At 36.6% G+C, this 27,554-nt stretch overlaps 1 protein-coding gene and 1 long non-coding RNA gene across 10 annotated transcripts in view; one reads left to right on the top strand and one right to left on the bottom strand.

Moving 5' to 3' along the window:
- Nucleotides 1-27,554, top strand: part of LOC127841374 (PAN2-PAN3 deadenylation complex subunit Pan3-like) — a 72,934-nt gene that overhangs the window by 32,062 nt on the left and 13,318 nt on the right. For all 8 annotated transcript variants that reach the window (XM_052370184.1, XM_052370183.1, XM_052370182.1 and 5 more), the window contains 7 exons: nucleotides 985-1,137; nucleotides 8,517-8,670; nucleotides 12,445-12,647; nucleotides 14,710-14,872; nucleotides 17,756-17,914; nucleotides 19,255-19,371; nucleotides 27,166-27,294. In XM_052370184.1, coding sequence (XP_052226144.1) covers nucleotides 985-1,137; nucleotides 8,517-8,670; nucleotides 12,445-12,647; nucleotides 14,710-14,872; nucleotides 17,756-17,914; nucleotides 19,255-19,371; nucleotides 27,166-27,294 — 1,078 coding nt within the window. The remainder of the gene's footprint in view (nucleotides 1-984; nucleotides 1,138-8,516; nucleotides 8,671-12,444; nucleotides 12,648-14,709; nucleotides 14,873-17,755; nucleotides 17,915-19,254; nucleotides 19,372-27,165; nucleotides 27,295-27,554) is intronic.
- Nucleotides 16,284-17,081, bottom strand: LOC127841376 (uncharacterized). 2 transcript variants are annotated; one of them, XR_008030951.1, is made up of 3 exons: nucleotides 17,034-17,081; nucleotides 16,786-16,971; nucleotides 16,284-16,382 (listed from the first exon to the last, which is right to left on the bottom strand). It is a non-coding gene; the product is annotated as an uncharacterized LOC127841376 (long non-coding RNA). The 2 variants fall into 2 exon arrangements; XR_008030952.1 differs by lacking the exon at nucleotides 16,284-16,382 and adding an exon at nucleotides 16,583-16,630.

Genomic DNA, 27,554 nt, shown 5'->3' with positions numbered 1-27,554 from the left:
GTTAATACTGGACGATACTCAACATACTTGGATACTTTATACATTAGGTCCTGTTTTACCGGAGCACAGCTCTTAGTGAACTCTCTTTTATTCAGTTAGTCTGCACAAAGTGTCAAAATATGTGAGGCAAATTTGTGCATGTTTCTCATGTGAATGAATTGAAACTTCAAATATGACATCACCGTGAAATTAACATGTGCAAGACACTTTCCATCCAAAGACATGAACACATTTAGGAGTTGTTTGCTCAAAAGCACCTCTAAAACAGGCCATCAAACGGTTAAATTGGTCATTATCTACCTATTTGAACCCACGGCTGTAATTTTACATAGTATTTTAAGGCTCTATAAAGGTGAAGATCCGTAATTATTTACCGATTTTTAAATATTTTTTTTCATATTTTATTTATAAAGGTTATCAAAAAACAATATATATATGCTATTGGACATTACAATAAAAAATGAGCAATACAACTTGTTTTGAGCTCAAAATAAAGTGTCCTCCAAGTCAATTGTGTTTACAAACAATCAGTTTATTTACATCGCTGTTTACTCGGAAAAGAGAAAGGGAAAGTGACTCCGGTCACCAAAAATATAACAATGATTTTTAACGTTTTCCGGTATCACCCACAAAGTAGGTCTCTTCTAAATGGTTAAAACGTTTGTAGTGATCTAATAAGTTACTTTCTGCTGGTAAAAAGTTGTTTAAATAGAATTAAAATTGAATTTTCTTTCGGCTAGTTTTAGCACATGTCACCGCTCTGAGGCTACACATCACGTTAGTTGCAAAAATGTAAACATTTCTTCCAATTATGAAACGGGTTTATCTTCCATAATTCTTGACAAAGTTGTGCCTAAGCTGTTTTATTAGCAGTTTTTATGCAAGAGTAACTGAAATCCGGTAAAAATCAGACCAGTTGATATGCATAATAAATGGATTTGTCACCTTTATAGAGCCTTTAAAGCTGTGTGTCCTATTTTGCAGACGAGCCACCCGCCCCCACAGAATGGCCCTGTCTCCAGCATGATGAACGGACAGCTGGCCCCCAACATGAAACACTACCTGAATAACAGCTATGACAGCAATCTCACAAATGACTTTTCAGCATTGAATCTCTCAGTTCCTAACTCTTCAAAGGTATAAACAGCATTTATGATTAATCTTAACAACTGTTTGTTGCTGTAAATTGGAAAATAAAAAAAAATTCATTTTATTTTCAACCTGAAGTGAATGTTACTTTTTAGCTCAACTGAGTAAGGCCTAAATTAAAATTGAGTTTGTTTGCCCTTTACCGACCGACCCACTTTTTACCCCCCGACCCAAAAAATTTTATTGCGATTTCTGAAAACGTATTTTTTTTAATTTTCGTTTGTTTCGACGATGATAAAAGAGCCGAAAGCAATATTTATTCATGCGCGTATTTATATCCCTGTCTATTATTATCGCCCCTGACCGATCTAGGTCGCTCCGGTGGTTGGAATTTCATACGCCCCAGAATAGACAGTAATGCAAGCGTCTATAACCAGCATCGCGATCGGCGGTGTTCCGTGAAAATGGCCGAACGACATCATACTTAACTATTGGTTCTCGAAAGTAGTCGGACATATACGAGTTTACGTTCGCTGTACACTGCTGTTAACGTGATCCAAGATGGCGGACAATTTAAAGAAATAACGATGCTCAGCGAGGACAAATGACTATCGAATTTACGACGGACATCATATAATTAGTATCGATTAATGAAAAGAGCTTGTCATTCTACGATGGAGCATAGGTTTTAGATACAAATAAAACTCTCTTTTTTTTGGAAATGTATGAACTGAATGTCACAGAACAAGTGAAGTGTTTGAAAATTGGAATGCAGTCTGAGTCTACTCGCAAAGAAAAATACATCTAACAGTTACAGGATTATCTTTCGAAAATATAAAAGACAAACATGATTTGATTTATATGCAAGTGGATCTGTGTTTAATCAGATTCATGTGCATATTATGCTTTATTATGTTTGCCACACTAAACAGTTTACTGTAATGGCATGTTAGTGAAATGGATATGTAAAGGTAAACTTATAGGAGGTTTTGGGGATTCCGATAATGACGTCACGTTTGCGCATGCTCAAATTTTGGCCGTCAAAACTGCGGCCATTCTGCTATTGTTTGCATTGATGAAGCGCATCGTGATAATGTTACAAACGTATTCGCGACCCTTTTAAAGAACATAAAATACTCAGAAATTGAAATTCTTTCAGATTAAATTGAATCCAATGAACGAACACAAATAAAGAAGAAAACAAACAACAACTTGATTGATTTGATGTAATCAACATATAGAAACTGATTTGAACCTATTTGTCTGTAAAAACTTACCTTGTTACAGATTAACTAAATCCTCTTGATAAATGTTAATGTTTTCTATTTAATTGTTCACACCAATTTTGACACTCTTTGTTTCAGCATTTTAACCCAGTGTTTAATTGCCCCTTTGTTTATCACAAACCAATTATCTCGATCGATATGATCGGTTACTGTCCAGACAATTACTAAGAAAACAGTGTGTCATAAACCCAGGGACCTATACTTGTATGACTCTGTATGGGGTCTCTGCATAAACCACATGTGTCTGGTCATTAAACACAATTTATGATACCTCCATGTCATCTCTCGACATATTAAGTCAAAAACTTAACATAGCTTTAATAAAATATTTGAACATATTTAAAAATAGACATTTGTCCGAAATGGATTAACAGCTAGGAACTATAACGTATATATATTAGCCAGTTTAAACATAATAATAAAGTGTTTAATAACTATACATTTAAAATATTGTACACATTTACTGCTACACAATGAACGTATTTAACTGGTACCTGCAAATTTAAACTCTGCTATAATGTGTAAAGATCGTGCGTTACTGCAGTGTTCGAAACATCATCATGAAAACAAGCAATGGCGTTTGTTCATTATAGAGATATAAAATACTTGCGCTAAATAAATTAAATGTGTAATTTAATGGTATCATAAAATGCTAGATTTGTATCGCTCATTATCACTACTGACGAGTTTTCAATATACGTGTATATGCAAAGACAGTTCAATTTGCAAAATATGCAGGTGTTTTTTCAAATTGAATGCTTAAATTTATTAATATTTTCATTCAATGTTAACGAAACGAAAATTCATTTAATGTAAAAGAAAATTAAAAATACATTTCAAGATTGAAATGTATTGAGCTATTTTAGGGCTTTGTTTTATGACTAATTCAATGAACCCCTTACACTAAATTTCAATCGCGGATGAAAAATAACACTATCGCATCCACACCACTTATTATAATATTCAAATTATTATATGTTTTATTATTTTGAAATATCATTTATTAAATTCTTATTTAAAAAAAATACGGGTATTTATAGTTTTGTTTTGTGAAATTGTAAGTATTAAGTCTTCCGACGACCTTTACTCTGATACAATGTAATTGGCCGCGATCAAGAAGTTGACGGCCAATCTATTTTTAGTAACGGAGAACCCCTCTTGTGACGTCACACAAAAACCTCCTATTTAATTTATTAATGTCTCTTAGCTAAATACATCGACAACACTCAAGTATATATGTTTAAAGCGTTAGTATATCCACAAACTGAAACTAACACCCTTAATTTATTTCCCCAAATTAAGTTTTCATGCTTATGTTAGTTGCAATAATACAACTCCCAGCTATTGACCCTCTGAGCTGTACGTATGTACTCATAAAAGCTCAGAGCATTCAAGAAGAAATAATGCTTTATAATAATGTTCAGTTTGCCCTTTTATGAATTTACTTTGCCATGCTGAGACTATGCACTAACCGGTCAAACACTTAAAAATGAGGCCTGTAAAAATTTCAACTGGCCTGTGAATTGTTTCTCCTGGTAGGCAAGTCTGGCCTGTAAAATGTGACGGTCTTTCGCCATGTCTGATTTTTTCCATTAAAGGCTTTGGGCTGTCTTTCTACACTCCTTCAATGCTTGTTGCATGCTAATTAAGCCCAATTTAAGGGAAAGGTTTAAGTTAAAAATAAAAGCTGTCTGGCTGTTAAATAATTACAAATGCATTTAAGCAATTAACATCATATAATGAACAAATATTAAATGTAATAACACACAAGCATGCATTTGATATTAATATATGCAAGAAACAGCAAACAAGATAATGTTAAGCTACATAGGGCTTCGTACACTGCAACAGTGCTTTAATAAAAGTGTTTTAAATATTCATAGACTATTAGTGTATTAAAAATATAATTTCCCAAATAAAATAAAATAATTTTCCTACCTACCTACCCACCTGTAAAATTTAGGGTCGGTAAAGGGCAAACCAACAATATTTTAATTGTGGCCTAAAACATGCTCATGGTGAGCTTTTGTGGGCCTTTTGTCCATCGTTCTTGAATGGTGATGTGTGAACATTTACCTTTTGAACTCTTTAGAGGCCATATTTGTTGTCTGATCTTTATAATACTTCGTCAGAGCATTTTTCTCATTGAAGTCTTGGCTGTGTTTGAAACTGGGTCACTAAGTTAAATATAAAAAAAAACAATCTTAACACTCTGGAAGTTGCTTTTGTTCCAATCTTCCTGAAACTTTTTGAAAACAACTGTTCGTATGATTTCTCAGCTGAGTTTGAAAATAAGAATGTGTATAAAAATAAAAATATAAATGCTTCATAAAGTACTTTAATTATGAGCTCGACTATTATATATGAAATATGTATAGTGGAGCTATCCTTTTCACGTTGGTGTTCCCATTGGCGTTTGCGTGCAAATGTTAAAGTTTGCGTACTACCCCAAATATTTTCAATGTCCTTTGACATATTGCTTTCATATTTTGCATACTTGTTTACCAACATGACCCCAACCTATAAACAAGAGCAGACAACTCTAGGAAGCTTTTTGTTATAATTATGGCCCCTTTTCCACTTAGAATATGCAGCAATTGTTAAAGTTTGCGTACTACCCCAAATATTTTCAATGTCCTTTCACATATTGCTTTCATATTTATGCCCCCCTTAGAAGAAGAGGGGGTATATTGTTTGCACATGTCGGTCCGTCTGTCCACCAGATGGTTTCCAGATGATAACCCAAGAATGCTTATGCCTAGGATCATGAAACTTCATAGGTACATTGATCATGACTCGCAGATGACCCCTATTGATTTTCAGGTCATTAGGTCAAAGGTCAAAGTCATGGTGACCTGAAATAGTAAAATGGTTTCGGGATGATAACTCAAGAACGCTTATGCCTAGGATCATGAAACTTCATAGGTACATTGATCATGACTCGCAGATGACCCCTATTGATTTTCAGGTCACTTGGTCAAAGGTCAAGGTCACAGTGTCAAAAAACATATTCACACAATGGCTGCCACTACAACTGACAGCCCATTTTGGGGGCATGCATGTTTTACAAACAGCCCTTGTTTGCATACCTGTTGACCAACTTGACCCCAACCTATAAACAAGAGCAGACAACTGTATCAAGCATTTTGACAGAATTATTGCCCCTTTTATACTTAGAATATGCATATTATTGATAATTCTATGTTAAAGTTTGCGTACTACCCCAAATATTTCCTATGTCCTTTGACATATTGCTTTTATATTTTGCATACTTCTTTACCAACATCACCCTAATCTATAAACTAGAAATGGTGCAGCAGAGGCCGACACGTATCCCCACGCGGCATGTTTGATCCAGGGGGCACCCCAGGGTTGGAAATGGGGCCATACATAGTTGAGATTGACGGTATTGTCACAAGAGATGTTCAGTATCAATTTGAAGTAAATCGGTGTAGAAATGAAGAAGTTATAGTAAAAGGCAATTTTGGGTGGGCGGGGGCGCCCCAGGGTTGGTAATGGGGCCATACATATAGGGTTTTTTTTCCTTCTTTGAACGGGTCCTGTAAACGGCCCTGTTCCCAATCGGGACCGGACCTGGTCCCAAAATCGCCGACGGACCCTTCCCAATTTAGAAAACGGTCTTATCCCAAATAGTTTATATAAAAACGGCCTCGTATTGATTCGAAAATCCCAAATAGACTATCTTTTTTGTCTCAAAACGACTTCAGAAGTTAGTAAACAAGTATGAAAAGGAAGCGGTTGTTGTTGTAGTTGTTGTTGTTCTTTTAGAATGAGGCCGACGCAACTTCCGATAGGTGGAGCCACCTAGTTACCAAGTTGACTGTTCCCAGGCCGGCATACATAATGCGGCATTATTGAATGCTGGCGGGGAAACAGTCAACCAAATAAGGCAATAGTAGTAAAATTGACCTTGTTCTGTACGCTTCGATAACACTGTTTCACATGTTCGTGACAGTTGTTTATTGAACGTTCTCGTAAAATACAGATTCAATATACAAAATAAAACCCTTATCCGAAAGAATGATAGATTTTTCGAAATGCCGACTTTGACAAAATATTTTCCCGGGTTTTGGTTTTATTCATAGCGACGTCTTTACGTAGTTAACAAACCCAAATATGGAAATCCGAAATCTCGTTTTACTCTTCAAATACTTGCGAAGTTAAATAGTCAACTACTTCCGACGATTTTGCACACTCGCATCGTGGTTTTTATATAAATAGCCAGAAAATGAGTCACAATTCAAAATACTACTTGAAGAAAGTGAACAAAATGAAATCAGCCAAGCATAAAAGTCTTGAAGACTTTTGGTTTCGTCCTGAACCAAAGAAAAAATTAAATTCTCCGTGAGGTCCAATGATGGTACCCTTCAAGAATTTTCAGCCAAGCCAGTTGGTAAGGCGTTACTGCCCTCGCTAGTTATCACATTGACTCACCTTGCACATCAAGTGAACTGTCAACCATTGAGGAAAGTCACACAGACGCTTCAGACATATTGTGCCCCACTCACTGTATATCAATAAGAATGTAATGTTTATTTTCATTCAGGATTTTTAAGAGGCGAAAGAAACCATTGGAAACCATTGAGACTAACAAATGGTGAAATTGCTTGTAATAAGCACGTCACCCTTTGACACAATGCTTTCCACCTAAATTTCTGTTTTCCATTATATCAATGGTCATCTTCTGGTCCTTTTAATTTAGACAAGTTATCTCAAATTGCCACACAAAGTAATTATTTAATTGGGCTTTATGCCATTTTTAACAATTTTCAGTTATATTGCGGCAATACCCATTAATTCTATTTGGAAAACCAGTTCTTTTTTTTTTTTTTAAATAAACTGGTATTTGTTACAGACTTATGATCTACCCTATCCCAGAATGCCATTGATAGTGTATAAAAGCATTGTTTACTACATAAAATAGATTCCAGTTGATGTATTTGTATGATTTTTGATATTTCCCAATTTGATGGATTTCATGACGCGAAAATTCCCAATTTAAAGGATTTCGCGACTCAAAAATTCCCAATTACTAGGGGACAGGACCTGTTCCCAAACAGGTGAAAAAAAAACGCTGACATAGTTGAGATTGACCGTATTGTCATAAGAGATGTTTAGTATCAATTTGAAGTAAATCAGTGTAGAAATGAAGAAGTTATAGTAAAAGGCAATTTTGGGTGGGCGTGGTCTATGTGGGCGGGGCGCCCCAGGGATGGTAATGGGGCCATACATAATTGAGATTGACCGTATTGTCATAAGAGATGTTCAGTATCAATTTGAAGTAAATAGGTGTAGAAATGAAGAAGTCAGTGTAAAATAACATAGAAAAATGAGTGAAAATCTCTGACCTGGCTCCACTCCAACCCCCATTACTTTTGACCCAGGGGTCCGATCAAAATTCCAAATAGTGCAGGGTCGCACATATGCTCAAAGCTACCATGTGTGTAAGTTTCAAGGTTCTAGTGCTTATAGTGTAGGAGGAGATAGTGGCCGGGAAGGACAGACGGGCGGCGGAGATAACCACAATTTCAAAAAGCGTGGGGATAACAAGAGCAGACAACTGTATCAAGCATTTTGACAGAAATTATGGCCCCTTTTATACTTATATAATTGAATATTTTGCTTAAATGCCATAACTTCTTTATATATGATCAGATTTTATTAATACTTTGACAAAACAAAACTTACCTGAATACCACAATGGATTCCACCCAAACAATACTCCACGCCCCACCCAAGATTCCCTGCCCCACCTCCCAGCCCCCCCCCCCCAAAAAAAAAATTTTATTTTCCTTTTTTTATTTTTGAAAGATAATCTAATAAATGACCACACCCCACATTATACCCCCCTCTCACCCCCCCCCCCCCCCACCCCACCCCACTTTTTCTTAACTTGACCATCTCAGAATGGTTTAGTTCTTTTGGGTCTCAAGTGAGCTCCTAAGGGTCCATGGACATCTTGTTTTAAGATGTTTACCAATAATTTTTATGAGATGTTTAAGTATGAAAAAAAACACAAACCATTATCATTCATGTTCACACAAATTATGTTAGTAAGAACTGCCATGAGAATTTAATAAGTTTTCCAGTAAGATTCCTAAGATGCCATTCTGTTTGCAGGGAGGCAACCCAATGGGGTCAGAGTTCATCCCCAAGATGCCTGGTGGACTATCACACAGCACAAGCTCTCCTAACTTCTCCAACTTCAACGCTGCAGCCCCTCCCCCACTGGGCACCCTGCCTGTCAACACCACTGCCAGCGCACACCTTGCTGGTAGGTTGCCCTGAAGAGAAATTAGCCTATTTTGGGGGAAACTGGTTTAAAGTGCATAAATTGTCATCCCAGATTAAATGGTGTAGTCCATACAGGCTTGTGAGGGACAACACTTTGCTTTTTTAGAAATGTTGTTGAATTAACTTCTCTTCACAAAATAACACAAGGCAGAAAGTGTCATCCATGATTAGCCTGTTCGAATAGCACAGGCAATTTTGAGACAATATCCTACGCACATGAATTAAGCCTTATTTTCCACGAACAGGCTCAATAAGATATTATTCATCTAATTAAATGACACTGTTACCTAATCTGGCTACATATCTTATCTGACCAGGATTATTTAAAATAATGAGTGATATAAAATGTCAAACACTCTTGTTTTGCATATGATATTAAAGAATTCCATATGATGTGTCAATTTTTTTACGTTTTGATTAATCAATTTAAAGAACACAGATAATGATGGGAAAAAGGATAGAAGAGTGGACTAATGAATTGTTGTGTTGTTGTTTTATGCCCCCGGTAGGAGGGCATACAGTGATCTGTCTGTCCGTCTTTCCGTCGCACTTTGCGTTTAGGTTTCGAAAAATGCTCATAACTTCTATGTCCCTTGAGATGTAACCTTCATATTTGGTATGCATGTGTATATGGACAAGGCCTTTCCATACGCACAAAAATGTTGACCAATGTGACCTTGATTTTGAACTTAGGGTCCGCGTTTAGGTTTCGAAATCTGTGTTTAGGTTTCGAAAAATGCTCATAACCTCTATGCAGTGCCCCAGATAAGCTGGGTATCTGCGTCTTTCACCCTATTAAAATGTTTAAAACCGCAAAGAAATACAATATCATGCGTATTGAAAACGCAACCAATATGGATTTTACGCAAATTCGTCAAATTTGATGCGTACGATACAATAGCTTCGATCGAATATGTTGACATTTTCGGTATTTTCTCTTTGGAATTATTATCGTAAGGCGGCGACACTTTCATTCAGCAAGCACCTGGATGACAAAGCAGAAAAACAGTCAAAGTCAATCGCTCTGCGGACTAGATTTCATTGTTAAATAAAGCATCTGACCAAATTATTTACTAGGACATACATGCGTTTCAAATCTGTCTTAAACCTTTGTTCTTTGTTCATGTCTTTGTAAAGCGTCTGTACTTTCAGCTTCTATTACTATGCGAAATAAAAAGTCTCAGAGAGGTCGAAAGATGTCCGCGATTGTTGCGCCAAAATATAATTTGATCGCAAATGTTTCCGAACCAAGAAATCAAAAGCCAATTAGAGCCGAATCATTCGTGTTATCATTTGTTTTTAAGTTTAAAGTTTATATTAAGGAAATTTTCAAGGATTAAAGATGTTATAAACAGGGATCATATTTTTGTCGGTTTTGTCGGTCCTAGACCAATTGAGGTCATGAAAGACCGATTGAAAATCCCAAACAGTCGGTCTGATTCTATTTGCTCAAATTCCCATGTCATGAAATCGATAACACAGTGCACACCCTAATTACATTCTTATCTCAATTAGGTGTGATAAACCATTCGCTGCAGTCTCTAAACCGGACAGGACCAGATTATTGCACGTCAGATGACTAGTATCAGAGTATGGCCCCAAGCAGCGAAGATTCGCACGGCTGTGTATTAGTCACGCGTGAATATACCCGTGTCAATGTCAATCGATAATTTCACTGGCTTATACCTAGCACAATCGGTCGTAATGTGTACTCGTCCAGGATAAAATCGTTGACAGTTACTTCGGAGATACAAACCTCGATGTTATTGTCATGGAAATTGTGAATTTCATGCATGATACAGTAAACTGTCATATAAACAAAGAAGAAAATCGGATATTCTGCAATAATTACACTGAAAGCACGCGCTGTAATTAAACAAAATATGCCGATACATTTTCCACCAGCATAATAATGCGCCAATAAATAAATGAAAGACGCGGATTTATCGACAGAACAGCCGAAAGTTATTTTATGGGCGGAACTTCACATAAAATAGTACACAAGAAAAATAATATACATTGTATAAATATTTAGTAATAATCGTGTTAGAATCGAAATAATTCGTGTTCTTTATTGTTTGTTGTTGAATAATCCACGACCGACAGTTTAGATGCGTGGTTTCAAATCATTTAATCCCTACACATCTTAACTATCGGTCGTGGGTTATTCGACTACAAACTATAACATACATGAATTATTTCTTTACTATTTGGTTTTGTTATTGTCAGTAACAAACCTACGCACAGACATTTATTTGGTTCAATGCATGTTTGTAAGCTATTATCGAGTTGACAACGATTTAAAACATCGGAATAGATTAACACAGACTAATAATATTGACAACAATGAAAAACAGTCAGATAAAACAGCACACGAAACAACCAATGTCAATGAAATAGCAAATTATAAAACAAAATGAGAAAACTTGTATGTTCCGTTTAAAAATGTCTAAGGGAATTTAACTTGTACATTTATTATACCATCTTCATGAATAGCAAAATCAATGGTATATATTTTAACGTAATTTGTCATGATTTCGGATATAAATTTTCGGACACTTTTTCCCCATTTAAATCCGGGCCGACTGATGTTGCGGGAAAATATGAACCCTGGTTATAAAATATCAGTTTACTAAAGTTAATGATGATAGTTTACAATTTTATTGAATCAATACAATTATGCAGCTTCAATAGAAGTAAAGCGGCAATGATCTTACGGTATGCATTTTTATAACTCATTTCACCCTATTTCAAGAATGAAATCACCCTATTTTTTCAAAATCAATGGGTGAAAACCCTATATCCAAAATAATTGTCTGGGGCACTGCCTCTATGTCCAATGAGATATAACCGTAATATTTGGTATGCATGTGTATATGGACAAGGCCTTTCCATAGGCACAAATATTTTGTCCCCTGTGACCTTGATGTTTAACTTAGGGTCCGCGTTTAGGTTTCGAAATCTGCGTTTAGGTTTCGAAAAATGCTCATTACTTCTATGTCCCTTGAGATATAACCTTCATATTTGGTATGCATGTGTATATGGACAAGGCCTTTCCATAAGCACACAAATTTTGACCCCTGTGACCTTTACCTTGAATTTACGGTCCGTGTTTAGGTTTCAAAATCTGCGTTTATGTTTCGAAAAAAGCTCATAACTTCTATCAAGCGTTTATAAGGGGCATAAGTCATCCTATGGTGACAGCTCTTGTTTTTGTTCAATTTTGAGTCCGGTAGGGGGACCCATTCCCGATGGAAAAAAGGAGAAAAGTATATATTTTTCCCAAATGGGACCTTAAAATTTCCAATTGAAAGTTTTCAAAAAAGAATATATTTTTAATAAGTCTAAACATGTCTCAAAATCCAGCTCTTTAAGTTGAACCTAAGAAAAAATAATATTGAAATCACTCCAATCCAAAGAGACCCGGCCCTATTCCCAAAATGGAAAAAAAAACACTGTGTGATCCATTTGATTAAGCTAGCTTGGTGAACCAAACATGTACTGATTAATTAATTTGTCTGCAGACTGATGAGGTTACATATGCAGACAAATCTCAAATGTTATCACAAAGATTTTTGCACATAATTTGAAAAAAACATTTCTAGAATTTCTGAATAAGAATATTGAATTTGCGTTAGCCCCAATGTGAACTTGAATGAGAATGATATGTTTTACAACATAAGAATTATATTGCTACACATCTCAAATACAAATTTGGGTTTTAACATCAATTACCACTTGTGCACATTGTCAGGTCTGAACATCACTGCCAGTTCAAGCCCCAATCACAGCCCTCGCCTGTCTCCCACCAATTCCCCCCTGATGATGCGCCGCACAGGCTCCCCAGTGGCCCCCCTGCGCACCAAGCTACCCCCGGGCAGCACCATACAGGAGAATGTGGGCGGGACCACCTACTTCTACAACGCTGAGGACTTCACACCGCAGAGAGAGGGCATTGTATGACATACTCGCCATCAGTCATTCCTTTTCCACTCAGAAGCAAAGTAAAAATGGCTCCATGCAACCAGCATTAAAGTAGACCAGCCTGTGTATATCTCACAGTCTGTTCTGTTTTTATGTTATTTGCTTTTTAGCTCACCTGATTGCTCAGGTGAGCTTTTGTGACCGGTCTTTGTCTGTCGTCCGTCCGTCCACATTTGTTTGTAAACACTCTAGAGGCAACATTTATTGTCCGATCTTCATGAAACTTGGTCAGAAGATTTGTCCCAATGATATCTAGATCGAGTTTGAAACTGGGTAATGCCGAGTCAAAAACTAGGTAACTTGGTAAAAAAAAAAAAGAAAGAGCTTGTTAACACTGTAGAAGTCACATTTCATGCCCAATCTTCATGTAAGTTTGTCAAAATGTTTGCCTTTAAGACATGTTGGTTGAGTTCAAAAGTGGTTCCGGTCCGTTGAAAAACATGGCCGCCAGTGGGCGGGGCAGTTTCCTTATTTGGCTATAAAGAAACCTTGAAAACACTATAGAAGTCACAATTTTTTGCCCAATCATCATGAAAGTTGGTCAAAACATTGGTTTTATTGATTTCTCGACGAGTTCAAAAATGGTCCAGATCAGTGAAAAAACATGGCTGCCAGTGGGCGGGGCATTTTTCTCTATATGTTTATAGTGAAAACATGTGAACACTCTAGAAGTCACATTTTTGGCCCAATTTTCATGAAATTTGGTCAGAACATTTGTTTCCTTGATACAAGAGTCAAGTTCAAAAATTGTTCCGGTCAGTTGAATAACATGGCTGCCGGGGGGGGGGCAGTTTTCTTATATTTATATAGTAAAAACAGCTTGTGAACACTCTAGAAGTCACATTATTTGCCCAATCATCATGAAAATTGATGAAAAGATTGGTTTTATATATATCTCAGATCAGTTTGCAAATGGTCCCGATCAGTCAAAAATCATGACCACCAGGGGGGTGGGGCAGTTTTCCTAATGTGACTAGAGAGAAACCTTGTGATCGAACACTATAGAAGTCACATTTTTTGCCTAATCATCGTGAAACAATATATTGGTTTTATTGATTTCTCGGACAATTTGAAAAATGGCTCAGATCGGTGAAACACACTTTTTAGCTCACCTGATTACTCAGGTGAGGTTTTAGGATTGGTCTTTGTCCGCCGTCTGTCCACATTTGGTTTGTAAACACTCTGGCATTCACATTTCTCAAGCATTCTTAATGAAAGTTGCTGAAAGATCTCAGTCAAGTTTGATAATGAGCAAAATCACATAATAAATGCCATAAGTATTGCCCCTTAGATTGTCCAAATTTGCATTATATTATACATAATCCTTGTAAACACTCTAGAGGTTACAAGTTTGTTTGAGATTTTATGAATCTTGGTCAAATTTATTTTTGTTTGCAAAGTTTGATGTTTGGTTAGGGGGGTCAACTCAAATATAGGTAACCAGGTCAAATTTTTACAAAAATAAAAACACTCCATGCGCCAGAGTTTTGATTCAATAATGATGAAACTTGACCAGGATGTTTGTCTGGACAATATCTAGGTAAAGTTTGACATTTGGTAAAGATTGAATGAAATGACTCCTCTCAGGTGAGTGAACTAGGGCCATCTTGGCCCTCTTGTTAAATGTTTTATGGTTGGAAAGGAAGACTTTTAAACTTGAATCTAGTACAAAAGGTCTTTAATTTTATTTGATATTCTAAGGGACAATAAACAGATAAAAATGAGTGATAAAGGTTTATTAAACATGATGTTAAGCATAGAATGCATGTGCGTCAAGTGTTGTCCCAGATAAGCCTGTGCAATCCACTTAAGATTCTCAGGGACGACACTTTCTGCCTAGACTTGATTTTCATTCTGTAGAGACTTCTTTTAAATGTAAAGTACAATGAAAGTGGATAATGTCGTATTTATTGGTCGGTACGGACTGCATAAGCTCATCTTGGAAGACACTAAACCCACATGCATTAAGCCTGTTTTTACAACGTCGCATTGAGCTGTGCCATTTTCAATGATGTATGTGCGTGTATGTGTACAGCAGCTGCCCAACTTCACGATGTACCAGGGCCCACCCCCACATGTGTCCCACATGAAGGTCAAGTCCAACATGCCTGGCTTCTTCATGCCAGATGAACTCAAAATGGAGGTCCTCAACAGGAGCGCAATCACCATGGCTCAGATAGACCTTGCACAGAACATAGGTAGGCTAGATAAACTTAGCACAGAGCATAGGTAGGCTAGATAAACTTAGCACAGAACATAGGTAGGCTAGATAAACTTTGCAAAGAGCATAGGGAGGGCTAGATAAATTTTGCTCAGAACATAGGTAGGATAGATAAACTTAGCACAGAGCATAGGGAGGGCTAGATAAACTTTGCACAGAACATAGGTAGGCTAGATAAACTTTGCACAGAGCATAGGGAGGGCTAGATAAATTTTGCTCAGAACATAGGTAGGATAGATAAACTTAGCACAGAGCATAGGGAGGGCTAGATAAACTTTGCACAGAACATAGGTAGGCTAGATAAACTTTGCACAGAGCATAGGGAGACTAGATAAACTTTGCTCAGAACATAGGTAGGCTAGATAAACTTGGCACAGAGCATAGGGAGGCTAGATAAACTTTGGTCAGAACATAGGTAGGCTAGATAAACTTTGTTCAGAACATAGGTAGGCCAGATAAACTTGACACAGAGCATAGGGAGGCTAGATAAACTTTGCTCAGAAGATAGGAAGGCTAGATAAACTTTGCTCAGAACATAGGTAGGCTAGATAAACCTTGGCAGAACATAGGTGGGCTAGATAAACTTTGCTCAGAACATAGGTAGGCTAGATAAACTTTGCTCACAACATAGGTAGGCTAGATAAACTTTGCTCAGAACATAAGTAGGCTAGATAAACTTTGCTCAGAACATACTGTAAAACCATTAAATTTTGTGTGGTACGAATTTTCGTGGATTTCGTTGGTCAGCTGAACCACAAAATTCAAGTTCCAAGATTATTTATACATTTTTAATCCGAAATCGGTAATTTCCAAATGTCATGTTAAATTTTTGATTGAGATATGCTAGTTAATACAATATGTTGTTTTCTTGATAAGTGTTTGGGTAATAATACTTTTAAATCAAGCACGGTATTTAAACTGTACATCAACGATTGTTTTCTTTCACGTGACGTCGTCATATTAACAGTTTGCAGATTTATCTCATATGTCAATTTATGCCAATTAAAGTTAAAAGAGACATAACGGTTTTCACACATGTATTTTAGGGACCTTATTACTCAATTGTTACTACTAGGGGACTGATTGCGCTGAGAATTGCAAATATTGTCAAAACAACATTGATGGCAATTAGCGAGCAGGGACCCACAAGTGCGCCGCTTTATCGCTCTTATCGACAATTATGGGAAACATTGTCATGCTTCAGTGCATATCAACCTCAAGTCTTGCTGTCAACACAGATAAGCAGATTATGCTTCGTTATTACTCTGGTTGTTTTAATAAAATGTTATATTATGACGGTCAGTCTTCCCCAAAAATTATAAATCCACGAAATTACGTGACAACGAAATTAGTTGTTAATTATTAAACCACGAAATTTCATACCAACGAATTTCTATACGTTTACAGTAGGAAGGCTACATTAACCTCGCTCAGAACATAGGTAGGCTAGATTAACCTCGGGCAGAACAAAGGTAGGCTAGATTAACCTCGGGCAGAACATAGGTAGGCTAGATTAACCTAGGGCAGAACAAAGGTAGGCTAGATTAACCTCGGGCAGAACATAGGTAGGCTAGATTAACCTCGGGCAGAACATAGGTAGGCTAGATTAACCTCGGGCAGAACATAGGTAGGCTAGATTAACCTCGGGCAGAACAAAGGTAGGCTAGATTAACCTCGGGCAGAACATAGGTAGGCTAGATTAACCTCGGGCAGAACAAAGGTAGGCTAGATTAACCTCGGGCAGAACATAGGTAGGCTAGATTAACCTCGCTCAGAACATAGGTAGGCTAGATTAACCTTGGGCAGAACAAAGGTAGGCTAGATTAACCTCGCTCAGAACATAGGTAGGCTAGATTAACCTCGCTCAGAACATAGGTAGGCTAGATTAACCTCGGGCAGAACAAAGGTAGGCTAGATTAACCTCGGGCAGAACAAAGGTAGGCTAGATTAACCTCGGGCAGAACAAAGGTAGGCTAGATTAACCTCGGGCAGAACAAAGGTAGGCTAGATTAACCTCGGGCAGAACAAAGGTAGGCTAGATTAACCTCGGGCAGAACAAAGGTAGGCTAGATTAACCTCGGGCAGAACATAGGTAGGCTACATTAACCTCGCTCAGAACATAGGTAGGCTAGATTAACCTCGGGCAGAACAAAGGTAGGCTAGATTAACCTCGGGCAGAACATAGGTAGGCTACATTAACCTCGCTCAGAACATAGGTAGGCTAGATTAACCTCGGGCAGAACAAAGGTAGGCTTTCATCAACAAAGAAAAGTATTTGGGAGCTTCTATCATTTTCACTGATTTTCAAATTGTTAAGAAATGACAATAATTGACTAAACTAAAGGAATTTGTACATTCTAATAAACTTTAAATTAACCATGTTATTGCATTATTTCATATGGCATGAATTGAAAAGTTTTGAAATAAATAAGCACAAAGGTCAAGGTCATAGTGAAGTGAGTGCATATTCTTTATATTGTAATAATGAAATTATATTTCCTCATGTATGTCACACAACAGCCACTCTTTATCCAGTGACATTTGTTGGGGGCATCCATGTCCTATGGACACATTGTGTGTGTGTTCTATATTTGACCCCTCTCTGGGAATACAGGGTTTAATGATTGTGGGTATAAAGTGTCATCCCAGATTAGCCACTGCAGTTTGCACAGGCTAATCAGGGACAACACTTTCTGTTTTTATGGAACTTTAAAAGAAGTCTGTTCGAAATGAAAATCCAGTCTAAGAGGAAGTCTAAGCGTGCACAGTCTTATCTGGAACGAAAGATTCTGCTTATTCATTAAACCCTATTTTCCCTTTTGCACAGTTGATGTATAACAAGGTGCAATTATTTCTTCAGACATCCCGCCAGAGGTGGACACCTACAGGAACCTGTTTCCCCTGGAGGCCACCCCAGACAACCCCCATCACAAGTCCAAAACATTTGGCTACCCCACCACCTGCTACAAGGCTCTCAACACCAAAGATGGGCAGACATATTGCCTAAGACGAATTCATGGTAAGAAATTCACTAATGTTGTGGTTTTCCATTTTCATATTAATAAACATAGGATAAGAAGTTGAGTTTTTGTATGACATCTGATACTCTCAAGTGTACGTTAAATGCGCAAACACAAAAAACCTTTTTAATACCTTAATTGCTATCATGATTCAACATAATTTTACAGATATGTTTTTATGCCCCCAGATCGGATGATCCGGGGGCCTGTCTGTCATTATGTGTGTCTGTCCCAAAACTTTAACCTTGGTCATAATTTTTGCAATATTGAAGATAGCAACTTGATATTTGGCATGCATGTGTATCTCATCAAGCTGCGCATTTTGAGTGGTGAAAGGTCAAGGTCATCCTTCAAGGTCAAAGGTCAAATATATAGCGCTTCAAAGCGCAGTACGGGGCATTGTGTTTCTCTAACACAGCTCTTGTTTGGGTTTAGCCTGACTGAATTCTGATGAATTTACCACTAGACATAAATAACCATGCCTCTTTGGTGTCTGTCAAAGGGCATGTTAACTACTTCAAATATAAACCCATGATTGAGCCTCGTTGTTGGAAAACTGGGCTTAATGCATGTGCATAAAAATGTGTCTTAGATAAGCATGTGAATTCATCATAGTCGTATCTGTTACAACACTTTCCCCTTTCACTGCATTAAAAAAGGAACACATAAAAGATTAAAGTGTCCTCCCTGGATAGCCTGTTTGAACTGCACAGGCTCATCTGCGATGACAATTTTCACACATGCATTAAGCTTAGTTTTCCCAGAGGGGGGCTGAGATATAAAACCAGGATCTGTCATGCCAGTTATTTATTGACAGTAATCTGCTTGTCAGAAAAACAGCTTCCACTCATACTTTGAGTTTGGATGGAGCGGTTGCACTGAAAGTTTGAGTTTAGGTAGCCGACATGCAGACCTACCGTGTGATTGCATTTTGGCCCAGTAGGGTAAAGGTTAAGGTTACTTCAAAAATCAAAATGGTTTCTGCTTTTAGCAGAGAGTTGCTAAATTATGTTGTATACTATGTCTTTTACAACAAGCATCTCTGAACAGGCAATTACATGTGTACAGGTCACTGCATAAAATATACTTTTCATTAAACAAATATAAAAGCACTTAAATTCATGGTGGCCAACATTGTTTGCATTATTAACTGACTGTTTAACCATTTAATTGTCCAAAATTGTTTCTAAGAGAATGTAAAAATTGTAATCGTTAATATCACAAAGAGTCCACAAAACACTTTGCCAAATGACTTAAATTCGGATTAAAATTATTGCTACCTTTGCTTACCCTGAAACTTTACTATGAATGCAGTCATTATGGCATCATGTATGTGAAGGGTTCCGGCTGGTTCACACCAAGTGTATGACCATCGTGGACATGTGGAAGAAGATGTACCACCCCAACATAGTGCAGCTGAGGGAGGTCTTTACCACCAAGGCTTTCAGTGACCATTGTATGTAACAGTAATAATTGTTTTTAGCTCACCTGATTGCTCAGGTGAGCTTTTGTGACCGGTCTTTGTCCGTTGTCTGTCCATAAGTCCGTCCACATTTGTTAGTAAACATTTATTGTCCGATCTTCATGAAACTTGGTCAGAAGCTTTGTCTCAATGAAATCTCGGTCAAGTTCGAAACTGGGTCGTGCCGGGTCAAAAACTAGGTCACTATGTCAAAAAAAAAAGAAAAAACTTGTAAACACTGTAGAAGTCACATTTCATGCCCAATCTTCATGTAACTTTGTCAAAATGTTTGTTTTAATGATATGTTGGTTGACTTTAAAAGTGGTTCCCGTCCGTTGAAAAACATGGCCGCCAGTGGGCGGGGCAGTTTTCCTTATTTGGCTATAGAGAAACCTTGTAAACACTCTAGAAGTCACAATTTTTGCTCAATCATCATGAAAGTTGGTCATAACTTTGGTTTTATTGATATCTCGGATGAGTTTAAAAATGACGCAGATCGGTGAAAAAACATGGCCGCCAGTGGGCAGGGCATTTTTCTCTATATGTATAAAGTGAAAACATGTGAACACTCTAGAAGTAACATTTTTGGCCCAATTTTCATGAAATTTGGTCAGAACATTTGTTTTCTTGATATGAGAGTTGAGGTTGAAAATGGTTCCGGTCAGTTGAATAACATGGCTGCCGGAGGGGCAGTTTTCCTTATTTGGCTATAGAGAAACCTTGTAAACACTCTAGAAGTCACAATTTTTGCCCAATCATTATGAAAGTTGGTCAAAACATTGGTTTTATTGATATCTTGGACGAGATCGAAAATGGTCCAGATCGGTGAAAAAACATGGTCGCCAGTGGGCGGGGCATTTTCCCCTATATGTATATAGTGAAAACATGTGAACACTCTTGAAGTCACATTTTTGGCCCAATTTTCATGAAATTTGGTCAGAACTTTTGTGTCCTTGATATAAGAGTTGAGTTTGAAAATGGTTCCGGTCAGTTGAATAACATGGCTGCCAGGGGGGGGGGGGGGGGCAGTTTTCTTATATTTATATAGTAAAATAAGCTTGTGAACATTCTAGAAGTCACATTTTTTGCCCAATCATCATGAAACATGGTGAAAAGATTGGTTTTATATATATCATATAATTAATGCCATAATTATTGCCCTTAGATTGTCCAAATTTTCATTATATTATACAAAATCCTTGTAAACACTCTACAGCAGCGCTTCCATTAGCTATTAAAAGTTGGAAGTCCTGACTTCCTAGCCTAAAAGTTTGGACGTCCCAGACATAAATTTTGAAGTCCTTATTTCATTTTAGAATTTTAATATACGTACATGTTCCAACTCTATCTAGTATCCTATAATCCAGTATTATAACGATTTCTATTTTCAAAACCAAAATACCAACAATATTGACGTCCGCAAATGTCCGCCATTTTATGCAAGTTGAATTGTGGGATGGCGGAATTCCCATTGATCGTGCGTTAATCACGTGATGCGATTTGAGAAAATAGAGCACTGTTCATATTTAGTAATTATGACAAATCAACGACTGAATTTAAAATGTAACATGTAAATTATGATCGACGACAAATACTGTATCCGAAAACGACTGTCCGAAAAAATGTACGTGTTTTGCACACATGAAATAATCTGTGCACATCGTTTGACTGCAGAAAATGAAAACCAATTACTAATTAAATGCGTAAGCAATATATAATTTGTTTAACATATTGCTTTAAAATATGCTATTGCACTACTTTGCTTTGCTAATCGACACTTAAAATATGTCAAGATGGCGGACATGTGACTTATAAGCAGGGCTCAGCCTAGGTTCAAACTTGAGGGAGAAGTGACTTCTCCCTGAGCTGAAATTAGGGAGAAGTGGGGCCACTAGAAGGAGAAGTGATTTCTGTTTGGCGTTTAATAAAATCTTCGCTTGTTTTATACCCCTCATTACACAAAGCCTTAGTATCATCATCAATGACAAACAAATACTATTTTCAAATTTAATAAATCCTTACATATTAAGTCACATAAATCAATTCATACAAATAAAACATGTGATTTCCATGTGCATCATAAAAATAAACAGTACTTAAATAATGCAATGACAATCCAAACCCTATTTACATCATAATGAACATGATAATTAGTCAGTGATTTTTTTCACCCAATTGGGAACGGGTCCGGTACCCTTGCCATTGGGAATTCTTCACATCATGAAATCACCAAGTTGTGTTAAAAACGAGTCTTAACAAAACCCAATCTTAATGCATGGGTCATATAGTATATCTATTACTGTTTATCCGAATTTTATACATAATCCGAAATACATGTATACACACTTGAGAATGCCTTACCTGTTTTATTTAATAATCCAAATTTTCCTTGTTGTTATATGGTTTAACAAACCTTATTACATGTACATGTTTGTTAAAGGAACTGTCAACCATGAAATTACGAAACAAGAAAAGTTCTAAAATACCGTATTTTTTTACAATTATTAGTTTATATTGATTAAAATAGCACGACTGGTATATTACATTACTTGAAAAAAAATCATATTTTTAGTATATTTGGTAATAAAATTTCTTGATGTGAAATCAAAAGTACATCGCGAAAATAGGTAACATAACGATATACACACTATAAATAACGCTAGCAGTTTTCTATATTAGATATATACAATTCACTAGGCATGCACAATAAACTTTCATGGGTTCACCACGTGAAGATGATGATCAATCTATAGGCGTTATTTATAGTAAACTGATAGTTACCTGGAAGACATACCCAGTAAAATTTATTACCAAATATACCGAAAATATGAAAACTTACAACTTTGTTCAAGTAATGTACTAAACCAGCTGGATATTTTAATCAATCTAAACTAATTATTATTAAAAAATACGGTATTTTACAACTTTTCTTTTCTACGTCGTCATGGTTGACAGTCCCTTTAAATCCAGTTAATGCTTTCTCCATTATTAAATCACCATTACTTATAATTTGAATCGCCAGCTTTGAATTTAACGCGGGTTCAATGTTACAATACGTCTGCCATTTGCAATGTCGAAGGTCATGACGTAGCAATTTTATTCTACTCAGATAATTTATATCTAATCGAGGAAATGTGTTTTCTCAATGTCTATTGTGTAGTATTAGGACTTGTTAGTATAAAAATGAACTGTGATTCCAGTTTATATAAGATGGGTGTTACTCGTAATTATCGGTGGATTAACAAACTGACAAAACTCGCTGGACTTTTACAGTAGTGGATCTACGTAATTAATAGATCTTTGATCAATTTTGTTTTTGTTTAATAATTTTTCTGACTTTCTTTAACCTTGCCGTCTGCCAAAAACCTGTAATTATCGAAAGGTCAATCAATTATCACGTAATCATTAGACAACTTACAGCACGCGCAAAGAGGTTGCGGGATATAAAATAAAGTCGTTTACGTATGGATACGGTAGATAAAATTGAAATTAGCACTACAGTTTGCACGGGTGATTTGTTAGTTTTCGTTGATATGGTTATGAATTAATGTCTGACAAAATAAATTGCACATGGACTGGATAATTAGTGTTTAAGAGTTTTGAAACACGAAACAAGTAAACAGTAGAACATACTAGAATAAATCGTATTCATATTTACTGTTGGGAATGTGTTGCCCGTGTAAACTTTTTTGAGCGTAAATACATGTCTATAACAACGTCATTTCATCGCTCAGGTAAACTACTGCATAATTATATACAATGCGCGGGTTCTCATTGGTAACTATCGATGTTAATGTACTGCTTAACTCCGCTTGCAAGGCGTGTACTAATTGCACTTGCAGAACAGAGAACTATCAAAATTGTCTGCGAAATGACACTCGCTATGATCTTTTGATCTAAACAGTTATTGTTTGGATTGAATGTCCATGTATGCTAGTTGCCTGGATAAGCTTTCACAGCAGTCAATCTTTTGCTGTGATAATAAACTGATAACATAACAAGCGTCATCAGTGACTTTATGACATGTGAAAATAGAGAATTTTTAGATGAAAAAGTTGAGAGAAAAAAACGTCAATGTTGTAAAAAAAGAAAGCGAAGTCAGCTTCTCCTTCCTGTAATTTAAGGGCGACATTATTATGTCCCGGGCGAAGTTGTCGCCCTCACGGCCGAGCCCTGATAAGATTTTTGGAAACTAGCGAAGATATTTCGTCAGTTGCTGTTCATGTCTGTACCATCTGCTAACAAATTGGAAATAAATAAATAAATTACCGGGGAAAATCAGTACCGAAAATTTCCAGAATGCCGACTATTAAATTCGTTCTCAAATAATCGCGCACGCAAAGGAATTTTTGTGAATTTATGATTTGTCGGTTTATTTCCAAACTGTCTTCAGATTTTTTTTCATCGCAAATCAGGCGATCAATAGACAATTTTTCTATCGCCAGAGCCGATATTTCATCGCATCGGCGATCAGGCGATGGGTTAATTTTGCAGACTGCTTATTTTCAAATGCGTATAAACAAACGTGTTATCCGAAATCATTTCCAGATTTAATTATTCACGGAAAGTTACGAATATTCTAGCAACAAATAAACATTTCTCCTGTATTTTGTGTACATATGGAAATCATGCGAAAATTAGACTTCATGTACGACATTACGTCATTCTTTCTCGGGGAAAGCGTGGACTCAGATATTTGATTGCTGAATAAACACATTGTAACAGAGGTCGCTAATGCTATTGTAGACAGCTTCACGTGGGGTCTGCATGTATTCGGCTGCTTTAGCGCTGATTGGCTGATGCGCTTACCAAGAAGACTTTGATTGACAGCTGGAAAAATCAATATTGGCCACTCGCTGTGAAATTCATTGAAAACAGTAGCTCAAAGGCGGAGTTAATGTTCTGAATAACCCGATTTACTGTTGAAATTTGTACGTGTTTTTTTGTATTAGAAAATAGCGTACATGCGGATTATCGGACGTCCAAAGGACTTCCACCATTTGCATTATGGCCGTATGACTGCCGTTTTCGGGCGTCATTTACGCCCAGACGTCCACTTACAGAAGCGCTGCTCTAGAGGTCACAATTTTGTTTCAGATTTTATGAATCTTGGTCATTATATTTATTTTTGTAAGCAAAGTCATAAAATCTGAAACAAAATTGTGACCTCTAGAGTGTTTACAAGGATTTTGTATAATATAATGAAAATTTGCTATCCACATATATATATATACATCAAAGAAATATTCAATGCTCAATTGTTTCATTTTCCTTCTGATGTATTTTTATTCCCACGGATCGAATGATCGGGGGTATATTGTTTTTGGCCTGTCTGTCTGTCATTGTCTGTCTGTCTGTCTGTCATTGTACTTGTCACAAACTTTAACCTTGGTCATAACTTATTGCAATAATGAAGATAGCAACTTGATGCATGTGTATCTCATGTAGCTGCACATTTTGAGTGGTGAAAGGTCAAGGTCATCCTCCAAGGTCAAAGGTCAAATATATGGCTTCAAAGCGGCACAGTAGGGGGCATTGTGTTTCACAAACACAGCTCCCGTTTTAAATAAATTGTTTCAAGTGACTTATGACTATAGATTGGATTTTTTTCAGAATTTCTTAGTGGAGATACACATATAATGCATTTATGTGTAAATATATACCAAATTAGTCTTAAATGATCAATATGTATGTTCATTAGAGTGGAATTTGTAAATATATGGTTTTTATGCCCCCGGTAGGGTAGCATAATAGCAGTTGTCTGTCAGTCTGTGATTCCGTCCGGAAACTTAAACATTGGCTATAACTTTTGCAATATTGAAGATAGCAACTTGATATTTGGCATGCATGTGAATCTCATGGAGCTGCATATTTTAAGTGGTGAAAGGTCAAGGTCATCGTTCAAGGTCAAATGTCAAAAAACCAAAATCCAAGGGAAGTAACAAGCTTTAAAGGGAGATCATTTCTATTTTATATCATTTGGCAGGTACATATCATTTTCACAAGGGAAGTAATATTTTTTAAAGGGATATAAAAAAAAAAAAAATCAAAGTGGCGCAGTAGGGGGCATTGTGTTTCTGAAAAACACATCTCTTGTTGAATAATGCAGAAACAAAGATTGAAGGTTGTTTACACATCCTAAATTGTTGGATCGTTTCTTTTTAACTTTGATTTTAGATGCAGAATACCAAAACTTTTGAAAATTTACAAAGAAAGAACAGCAAATATAACAAATTGTTATAGTTCTTAAAACCTTTAATTGAAACTGCAAATGTGTCATCACCATGATGTACAATGATGTGCCTGACTCTTCCTGCCAATTTATGAACACATTCCTGAGTTATACGCCCTTGAACTTTTCATGGCAATGGCATAAAATGCAAGTTGTGGATGGCACTGCTTTGTCATTTCTCAAGTGATTGAATATAATGTCATCACCATGAAGTTAAGGTTTGCAAGACCTTTGAAGTAAAGATTTGCAAGACCTTTTTTCCATGCCCACTGATGCATACATTCCTTAGCTATTTGAATGTAGATGACAAAGCAATGCCAGGTAAAAGTTAGATTTGTGACAAAGCTCTTGTTGGTGTAGGTATGAATCTACTCCTACACATATACATTGACTGGTAGCTTAGCTATTTGCCTACTACAATGGGCCTGTTTTCATCAATCTCAAAAATATAATATATTGTTCCCAAATGATTTCCTTAAATCCCAATAAACGGTTTCAAGAAGTTTTTTGGGAAATTGCAACATTAAGTTAATTTCCCTTTTCAGCTCTATTAGTTGAACTTAAGTTAATATAATAATGAAACCACTTTTATTCTCTATTTTTAAAAGCCCATTAAAACTCAAGTAAATATAGTAATGAAACCATTTTTATTCTCTATTTTTTAAAAGCCCATTAAAACTCAAAATCTACAAATATTAAGTAAAATATTTATTTTGAAAAATAAAATGAACACAAACAATGATTGTTCCTTATAGCAATAGCCAAATTGAAATGCTAGATGTTGTCTGGTAACAGATTTTTAATAAACAATTAAAATGCGGTAGATTGATCATGACTCGCAGATGACCCCTATTTTCAGGTCACTAGGTCAAAGGTCACGGTGACCCGAAATAGTAAAATGGTGTCCGGTTGATAACTCAAGAATGCTTATGGCTAGGATCATAAAACTTCATAGGTACATTGATCATGACTGGCAGATGACCCCTATTAATTTTCAGGTCACTAGGTCAAAGGTCAAGGTCACAGTGACAAAAAACATATTCACACAATGGCTCTCACTACAACGGAGAGCCCATATGGGGGGCATGCATGTTTTACAAACAGCCCTTGTTATATTTTGTGTCACAATATATTCCATGTGAATTTCCCGCAATGATATCCAAACACTTATGAGCAAATGTGAAATTGCCTTCTGGCAGCGTTCAAAGCACGACAAAGTTCTCATTAGCTGCCCGAACCCAATTGAGCATTATGTATCTCGTTATATCTAAGTTACCATAATACATCTAGTGTTGAAATTTTGGCTATTGCTCTATGGAACACTTTTTTTTTATGGGTTTACTTTATTTTACGAAATATTTTACAAATATTCGTTGATTTTGAGTATTTATGTGGCTTTAAAGTATTTGTCAGCAAAAAAACACAAAACCGATTCACCAATTTTAGTCAAAATGACACGATTTTTCAAATCCAAAGGGCCCGGACGCCATTCCCAAAATGGTGAAAAAAGCACTGTTCTAGTTTGTCTATTGTTTATTGCTGTTTGTGTGTTGTAGCAATTGTGTTTGTGTATGACTACTACCCCATGGCTGAAACCTTGCTGTCCAAGCATCAGCAAATGAATGGTGTTCACAACCCCTTCAACATGGACCCCTCCGTCAGGCCCTTCAGCTCTAAAGGAAAAGGTGAGTTATGCACTACTACATTCATAGCAGCGGAGGTCTGGGAAAACTGGGCTGAATGCATTGGGTAAAGGCTTATCAGGGACAACACATTTTTGCCTTGATGGATTATATCTAAGAAATTACTTCCTTTAAACAAAAACTTTCATAAAAAACTGTAAGTTTTATCCCTGATAGCCTGTGCTTATCTTGGACGACACTGTAGACACGTGTATTAAGCCCAATTTTCCAAGAATGCAGCTCAGTTCTAAAGAAAAGGTTGA

Source organism: Dreissena polymorpha, chromosome 8 (genome assembly GCF_020536995.1).
Source record: "Dreissena polymorpha isolate Duluth1 chromosome 8, UMN_Dpol_1.0, whole genome shotgun sequence".
Taxonomy (NCBI): Eukaryota; Metazoa; Mollusca; class Bivalvia; order Myida; family Dreissenidae; genus Dreissena; species Dreissena polymorpha.
Note: the sequence above shows the minus strand (reverse complement) of the source record. Positions and strands in the feature narration are given on the sequence as shown.